This window comes from Ascaphus truei, chromosome 2 (genome assembly GCF_040206685.1).
Source record: "Ascaphus truei isolate aAscTru1 chromosome 2, aAscTru1.hap1, whole genome shotgun sequence".
NCBI classification, from domain to species: Eukaryota; Metazoa; Chordata; class Amphibia; order Anura; family Ascaphidae; genus Ascaphus; species Ascaphus truei.
In genome coordinates, this window is record NC_134484.1 from 371,439,742 (window position 1) to 371,448,671 (window position 8,930).

At 40.1% G+C, this 8,930-nt stretch overlaps 1 protein-coding gene across 2 annotated transcripts in view; it reads left to right on the top strand.

Moving 5' to 3' along the window:
• The window catches only part of CMTM8 (CKLF like MARVEL transmembrane domain containing 8), a 38,929-nt gene extending 32,089 nt beyond the window's left edge, over positions 1–6,840 (top strand). For both annotated transcript variants that reach the window (XM_075587031.1, XM_075587030.1), the window contains 2 exons: positions 2,572–2,691; positions 3,836–6,840. In XM_075587031.1, coding sequence (XP_075443146.1) covers positions 2,572–2,691; positions 3,836–3,913 — 198 coding nt within the window. In that variant the 3' untranslated portion in view covers positions 3,914–6,840. The remainder of the gene's footprint in view (positions 1–2,571; positions 2,692–3,835) is intronic.
• The last annotated feature ends 2,090 nt before the right edge of the window (positions 6,841–8,930 follow it).

Below are 8,930 nucleotides of genomic sequence, written 5' to 3' on the forward strand. Positions count from 1 at the left end.
AAGTCCTTATCTGTTGTTGGGGACTCGGTTCCACGAGAGTCCAGGAAATCCCTCTGGATCCAGCAACCAGGACAGGACAGCCCTGCTCCCACAGCAGTTTCATTTCCTTAACTCTTCAGCAGGCTTGTTCTTCCTGGGTGTGCAACCCAGGCAGACCGAGCAGGCTCTGCGACCAGCATCCAGCAAGCCGGGGGAACTGTACCAACCAGCTTCCTTCCTAGTTGGGAAAAAGTCTCTCCCCGTCTCTGGCGAAAACAATCTCCATGTGGCAGCTCTCTGTCTGCCTTTTTAAACTTCTGTTTATTCAGGATACCAGCCTGATTAGCTGCAGGTGCTGCTAGCTTTCCAGAGGAGTTTATCTGTATGTAGGATGGAAAGCACATTAGCTGCACTTCTCCAGCACATAGAGATAGTGACTCTATCACAATATATATATATATATATTCAGGTGTCTTGGTCGCTGTGTCACTTACCTGCACCCAACCAACGCGTTAACGCCAAAAACGTTATGCACTTTTTCACTGCAATAATAATTTTAACAAAATCATAAAAATGTCGCTCTGACTACTGGAAAGATCATTTGAGTGCAGCAGAGCTTATTCACTAGTGAGTTTACCCTTTGCTGAATCCCCAGCACACTTCGGACCAGCACCAACTCTCCTCTTCATAGTCATTACACTTGAGTAAATAGAGAGAAAATACCAGGGTGCAAAAACACACCACATCTCAAAAAATAATAAAAGTGAAAAAGTGAAACAATACAGTAAATACAAGTAAATAAACAGCTAATTATTCCACTTACATATAGGGAGAAAACAGGCTCCGTCAAGGAAAAGCACTTCTGAGCCACAAAATATCTGTATCTGTCTACTTTTCTCTGTAGAAAATCTCTCAGGGATTTAAACCTGAGGAAGCTCACAACTAGAAAGAAACGCGTAGGATTGCGTTGTCTGACCCACGGCATCTCTCCAACACGTCTACATTTCCCTGCCTCCGATTCTGATGTCATGGAGACATCTGGGTACCAGACGCGAGGCTCCGTCACTGATAAGTGGTGGCAGCCAGCTCCGACCAGAGCTACCAGCGTTCCCCCACAGAAGAAAAGGAGAAGATCCTTCTGCCCAGCTGCTCTCCCCAGACCCAAATCAGGACTTTATTCATGGAAGACAGGACAGCACAGAGACACTGAATTAGGGGAATTCGACTGTGTGGCCATTCTGAGGTTACAACTTTCAGAGCCTTTGACCATTATTTGAGAGTTGCATTTCACTTACTCCAATACATTTTGAGTATTACTCTATTACAGGGCTGTGCAAACTGGGGGGCGTAAGATTTTTCTGGGGGGGTGCGGGCAGTTGCAGAGGCCCCGCGCTTTTCCCCAAGGCATTTAAATTAACTGCCGGGGGATCGCCTGAGGCCTCTGCAACACTCAACTTACCTTGATTCAGACGGCTGTGTGACGCATCGCCATGGCAACGCAGCATCAAATGATGCCGTGGGGTCATGTGACGTGACGTCACACGCGTCAAATGATGCCGCCGGTCACGTGATGTCACATGACCCCGCAGCATCATTTGACGCAGCTGCAAGGTAGGGTAGGGGGCAAGCACTGGTGCAAGCAAGACAGGGGGCACAGCAGCAAAAGTTTGTGCTCCCCCTGCTCTATTACACTATTGTGTTTGTTTCTTTCTTTTTTCCTTTATCTTTCCTACTGAGGAAAGTCGACCGGTACACAGATATTTTGAGTATCAGAAGTGCTTTTCCTTGACCAAGTCTGTTTTTTCTCCCTTACTTTATGTAAGTGGAATATTTACCTGTTTATTTACACAAGTATTGTTTCACTTTTTTATATATTATTTTTTGAGATGTGAAGTGTGTTTTTGCACTCTGGTATTTTCTCTCCTTTTTTACTTTTTGGACAAGTAAAAACCTTGTCTTTTCTTGGAGCTGTATCGCCTTTAGAAAATATTACTTTATTATTTATTCACTTATTTTATATTAGTAGTAAATTTGCGCTTGTTCTTACCCCACCACATTACACTTGAGTGCCTCTATCTCACAGACTTCTTTAAGGGCTGCCTACCGTGAATAGTCACCAGAAGATAGAAATTAATGTAAACCCTTATCTCAAGAAGAGCAGAATATAAAAGGTTTGAAGAGTTTTCTGGGGGTTTTCCCACTGAGCAGTAAACTTGATAAAGACGAGATGTGTTCTAATATTTTTTTTTAAAGTTTAGATGCTCTACAATAAGATTTTAAGACCCCAAATGTATCATCTTTTGCTGTCTGAGATCCCATTTGGAAGCAACAACCTTTCTCCTGGGGGAATAGGGACTACCCTGTACTTAGAAATGTACATGTATGTATTCGGGCATCCAATGCATTCTTCCCCACCACAAAGCAGAAACATAGAACCACAAGCAATTCCTCCAGTCTTGTAATGGTCACTTTCCAGATATGTGGGTGTATCCGTATTTTACTCCAGTCTCCCAGTCGTCCTTTTGATCATCTGCATCACAATGGTGTTGTAATGTGTGCGCTAAGCTTTATTTTTTGTTTTGTTTTTGTTAGGGGCTGTGTTTTAATGGAAGTGCCTTTGTTTTATATCTCACCGCTGCTATTGCAGATGCAACTTCTATTGGCATAGAGAGGCACCACAACCACAACTACAACAGCTGGACCGCATCTTCAGTAAGTAGCTGCAAAAATGTCATCTCTCTAAGCGACTTCAACCCCCAAATACCAGGAATAGTAAGGTCAATGACATTTGATCAATGGACGCAGCTTTGCGGTTTACTTGATCTAATCTTTGGGAAAGGACCTTTCTCACAGCAATTTTAGGTCTTGTGCAAAGGAGGACTTAAATGGAACAGCAGTTGTAGTAATTATTGTGGGATGTAGAATGTTTTTCAGACTCTTGGATGCGTTCCAAGGGTGAACACCTAATTTTTATTGATTTGTAGGTGCAGGGGCGTCCTACACATGTTCTTCAGTTTTTTATTTATTTATTGCAAAAACACAAAGAAGTCCCCTGGAGGTGATCAGGGGACCCTCTCCTTCTTTTTTTTTTTTTTTAACAAAATGGCCACCAGGGTAGCCTTGCTGCGGCAGCCAAAACAAAGCAACAATGTACAATAAGTAGGGAGATGACACTTGTGACTTTTTCTTGGTAGCCCCCAAGCCCATATTGAATTTTTTGGCAGGCAGAAACCCGGCACACACAATCAACTGTATCTGAGGTTCCCTGGAGACCAGGGATCTTCTCCAGTATACAATCAATGGGGATAGTCCGTGGTCATCCCTATTTATTTTTGAGTTACCTGAACAGTGTGTCCACTAAAGCATGGCCACACACTCGCCACCCAGAGCTCCACTTCATAGCAATACTGCTCCATTCCTCCAAGTCACTTTAGTTACAGACAACAAAGGGCCACAATCCATGAATGTGGGGAATGTTGCTTTGATGTGCAGCACTCCTCTTATCTCCTGAACTGGGGGCGATGCCCAAGTAAAACAATCAGTGCAGTTCTGCTCTAGTTCAATTAATAACCAACAAATATACTTTTATAATGGGAATGCTGCTTTGGATGTGCCCTTTTGTTGTATACACTATGGCCCTTTTTTTATTGCGTAGTGAAAGCCATTTCCAGTGGTGGAGAAGCGTTCCCTTTAAATGACTGCAACTAAAATGTTCTCCAGCCTTTAGGAAGCATCTTCACAGCATATTGAATAAGAGTGTATGCATGTTTTACCTATTTATAGGCCATTAATAATGTTCTCAGAACTTATCAACATGGAATAAACTAATGTATATATTTCTTTTTTGTCTCTACAGTTTTTTGCCTTCCTGGTGACGGTCTGCTATGCCGCAAGCACGTATTTTAGTTTTCAGTCCTGGAGAACAAGGAGTTAATATGGTGTCGATATCAGAAACAATAAAAAAAAAGTAGTCCTGCTATAAAGCTGGTGCACGGTGCACTTTGAAATCCTTTTTTTTCTTTTTTTCTTTTTTACGTTTACAATATGGTTGTTAAACTCACATGATGGAATCGGAGTACAGAAGTATTTATAATACTAATTCCTTCAAACATATCCGATTGTGGGTTTTTTCAGGATGAAATGCTGCTTTCTGTTTTAGGATACCCACTGTATCACTTAATGTATAACATTTCTTAACTAAAAAAAATATATATATATATATTGTGCCACAAAAATCCATTATAAAAAACATTGCAAATAAATGACACACTGCCACTTATATTTCAGATGTCCATGTTGTCATTACAAACAGTATTCTGTATTTCAGTTTTATGAAGCCGTATGACACCAGCTGTACAATTTATTGGGCACAAACAAACTCCCATTTCTCAATTTTTAAGTATGAGTTACAAGATGCTTGAGAAGCCAAAATGGGTTTTGAATTCTTGGGGAAGAGATGGATGGTAAGCATTAGATACATGTCATTAGCTCAGAATCGGAGGGTAGAATAGATGGGGCAAGTTTGTGTTGCATAGTTTAGTTATCAAGCTGGTTTGGTATTTCTGCCGTCAGTGGTAGCTATGCTAGGTGTGTCAAAAATGACAATGGAATCAAAAGATGACATGATCTGAGCAATACAAAAATGAATTTTGTAGCAAACAGGGATGGAGCAGTCTTATCTCTGAGCTGTTCAGGTTGACTGGACTATTGTAATAGGTTTCTTTCTACTTCCTCTTTTGTACAATTATTTTTGCTTGACTGCGCTGTAGTCTTTTGCCTTTACCATTATATGAGTCATGCTCTGTTTAAGAGAATATTTTCACATGTAACTGTTGTGTAATTATATGGCAATACACAACCAGCAATGCGATGTCCCAAAAATAAATAATTCCCAGCGCAAATGTTGAAGATATTGGCATAAAAGATTTTATTTAAAAAAAAAAAGGTAATCTGTCAATCTATCCTAGGTCTGCCTTGCAATAAACAGCATGTAATACTTTGTGGTTCATTTATTAGAGAATTAAAGGAAGAGTTAGGAAATGAGAAAACGGTAGTGCAAGGATCATCAATATATATAGACAATGAAGTCACCAAAGATTAGTCTGAAGCGAGGGAGGAACAAAATACTGTAGGAATGTTACGTGAGGATTGTCATGGGATCAACAGTGGAAAGTGTGGTATAATGACCTTGACAGAGAGACCACCAAAAGACATACAGTACTAGAATCCATTGTTGAGTTAAAAACAGATAGACCAGTTTCAGTAAGAGCAAAGCATTCTAAAGGGAAGTAAGACAAAAAGTGATCTGCAGATACATGCACGAACTACAAAAAAAAAGTGACCGTCATAGCACTTGGATGAGGTTATATGGGCTGAAGTATCTGGATAGTTGGCAGCATTATTAGGTGCATACTGGGATACAAAAGAGTGCACATACTGTATCATTATTCTTAGTAATGAGCAGTGAAACGTTTAAGATTGGAGCAAAACAAGCACACTGAATCACTTCAAGAGTTTTCTGTCTCATTTTTTTACGTTGTTATGGTCTAATTGTCACATGAGGCACATACGGTTTCAAATGGCCTCCACCACGTCTTCGTGAAGTTCAATATTTCAAGGGAGGATAATAATAATAATAATAATAATAACTTTATATAGTGCTTTTCTCCCAATGGGACTCAAAGCACTTCAGTTACAAAAAGGGAAAAAGAAGAAAACATTTAAAGCTATAAAAGAGACCAAACACAAGAAAAGATCAAATACAGGATAAGATGGCACTGTAGCTATTAAATGATGGACTGGTTGTGGTTCATTAATTAGCTACCTGGTTAATCAGGTTGTTATAGATTTCCAGAGAGGGAGCCACTCAAACTGTACGAGGCATAATGTTCTTCCGAAGAGGGTGTAGCATCATGGCTAAAAGCTCGGGCCCCAAAACAAGTCAAGGAGATTCTGGGAACTGTTAGGAGTTCTTCATCTGCAGATAGCCAGCGAATGGGAGTGTAGGGAACTAAAAGCTCTTGCAGATAGCTGGAACCCTGGTCATGTAGTGCTTTGAATGTCAACAAGAGCATCTTGAAATAAAAATCGCAATTTTACAGGCAGCCCGTGCATGGAACGCAGAACAGGTTTCATGTGGCAAGAACGAGCCTGGTTAGTTAACAACCTGGCCGCACCATTGTGCAGCAGCTGCGGCTCTTTTTCCGGAAGACCCAGACCCCAAATAGCCCTATGATTTCCTCGGGGCAGCATAAATTTAGTGGTAAATATATTTTAAAGATCTGCTTCGCCTTAAGACAGAAACCCAAGTCTTGCTTTGGTTGAGTTGCATTCAACCTAAAACCAGGATGCAGAATGTGTAAGGTCACTTGGTTGTTTTAATAGCTGTGTAGAGAAGAACAGCAGTAACCAACACACACCAGCAGCTCTTCACATTGAGTGCACCATGTTCTGCATTACTCATTGGCTCAATCAGACTTCACAGAAAAGGTCAAATCATTGTCACAGGTAACACCGTATAAACTATTATTGTTCTTTGAAAATTGATTTTATCATTGTTGTTTTTCCGCCTCTGACTTTACGTGCTGTACTACTTCCGTTCATATATTATTAGTCTTTGTTTACTAATTTTGCGAAATAAGAGTATTTCCGTATTTTGTAATACTTTTTTATTATTTAGATTAACAATTGATATTTTAGGACACATTTTTGAGTTCTACTCTATTTCTCTCAGGTCAGAAATGCGACGTTACAAAAGATTCCAAGACTCGTGGAGTTTTTGTAAATCAGATCGGAAGAAGACAGTGGAAATCTCGAAAGCTTGTCTTGTAATATCAATTGTTAGTCCAAATAAAAAATACGAACCACCTTATACTAGGGTACTCTTTTATTTAGCACTATCTCAACTGGATTAACACGGCGACTCTGTATTTAATTTACTGATTGTAAAACAGCGGAACAATGAAATCATGAACAAAAGTTATAAACATTCCATAGAAGAATGTATCCGAATTGAAATTCTAAGTAAAGCTTGGGTTCCTTTTCTCGTTCCCAATGTTTATTAAACCATTCAATTGTAGAAAGGCTGTGGAGTGCAATACATTGCTCTATAGAGATGCAAATTGTCCTTCTCCTATTACTGTCCATTTGGAAATACTCCAGTAATTAATTTATTATAGAGAGATATTGCTGTCAAATCACTTTTTGCAGGTAGTCTAAAAATGGGGAATTAAAAACATACTTCTTAACAGTGCCCATGCGATTTTAGTTGTTCTGTGCTGTCGACAAACTCCAGTTTTTCAGGACAGTCTATCAGTCCTGGTCTAAAACCAACCAATATCCAATGTACATTACTAGGTAGAACTTTCATCAATTAGCATGCATGTGGTAGGATACCTTAACTAGAACGAATAAAACATGGAACAAATACTCACACACAGCACAGATTTATTAAATGAAAGTCATGAATGCACTTAAACCTTCCATTACTTAACTATAAACGCTGGCAATTAAATAAGCATTTTAGTTTTAAACAACTTTTAGCCTCTAAAATCAGAGATAACAAAGTAATACCATCAGGCCATCGCCAGGAGATGCAAAATAAAGACTATCAAAGTTCATCCTATAAATTACCCTTTAAAACACTTTTTTTTTATAAGGTCCCAAAACTGGGCTGAGGGACAAATGACCAAAACCACCCTTTATTTTACAATATACAAATAAATCATAATAAAACAGAGAAAACAAGGGAGGGAGTTGACCAACAAGGCCAACCTGAGAGGTGAGGTGACCTTCCTTCCTGATGTGTGCTGTTTTATAGAGCAAGAAAATTGCCCTAACTAGCCAAATCCTATTGCAGCAACCAACCAACCAACCATAGCTGAGAGAAGGGGGGTTATAGCTGTTTGTAGACCCGAGTTTCATTGCTCAGGATTTTCATTCTTGCATTCCTAGCTTTGTTCTTTGCTTTTGAAAAGCAGGACTACAAAACAGAGGTCTGTGTATGACAGGGAGTCTGTGTTAAATACTGTTCATTCTTTTGGGTGCCGTTTAGACGTAGCTACTACTTCATGGGGTCTGGCACTCCAGGGTCACATGACGTGCTGTAGCTACAACATAAAGTTCCTGCTAGTTTTTCTAGGGGAGATCGATGTGTAAGTGGAACGGAAGGAGGAGGACTTTGGAGCAATATTCAAGGCAGTCACATGATTACAGTGCCGGAGAGGCTGTGTCACTCTGGGGCCGTGACCCTTCTGGGACTCAAAGGGTTAAGGTGAAGGATAAAATAAAATACAAGCGAATTTAGGATGCGCTAAAAAAATATTAAAAAAGGTCTAAACTACATATACAATAATAAATCTTATGTGCTGCATGAAAAAAGAAACTGCTCCCAGTTCCAACAATTTAATGTTTTCAGGAAAATAATTCAGCGCACCTCAAGTGAACAAGACAAAGGAAAAAAGGAAGAAATGGTGAAGCACGTTCAAAAAAGCTTCCAAGCAAATGCCATGGGTGAGACATGCACTTACATGCAAGCGCCTGTGTTTAGGCAATTAAAGGTATCTTTACTCCTTCTCCACACAGTGTCCGGGGAACTGGATACTGTGTGGCACCAAAGAACCAGAAGTGACGTCGTCCGCCGGCTAGAAGGGCGCGGGGAGTCGCGGTAACCGTGGGGAAGAAGCGCACACGAACTTGTTCTCTTTTGATCTATGTATACTCTGTATACTCTGGTGAGAAAATGCCTTTATAAAAGCGATATTTTAAGAAGGAGCTCCGTTTGCCTGTCAGTTTTCCTGACTATGGCTGTGGGGGAGAAGGAGTAAAGATACCTTTAAGTGCCTGAACACAGGCACTGGCATGTAAGTGTAGCCATGTGTAAAATTGGTGTTACATATCTCTCTCATTCTGAGCAGTAACTCCTATTAAAAGGACAGGGTTGCCAGAAGTCA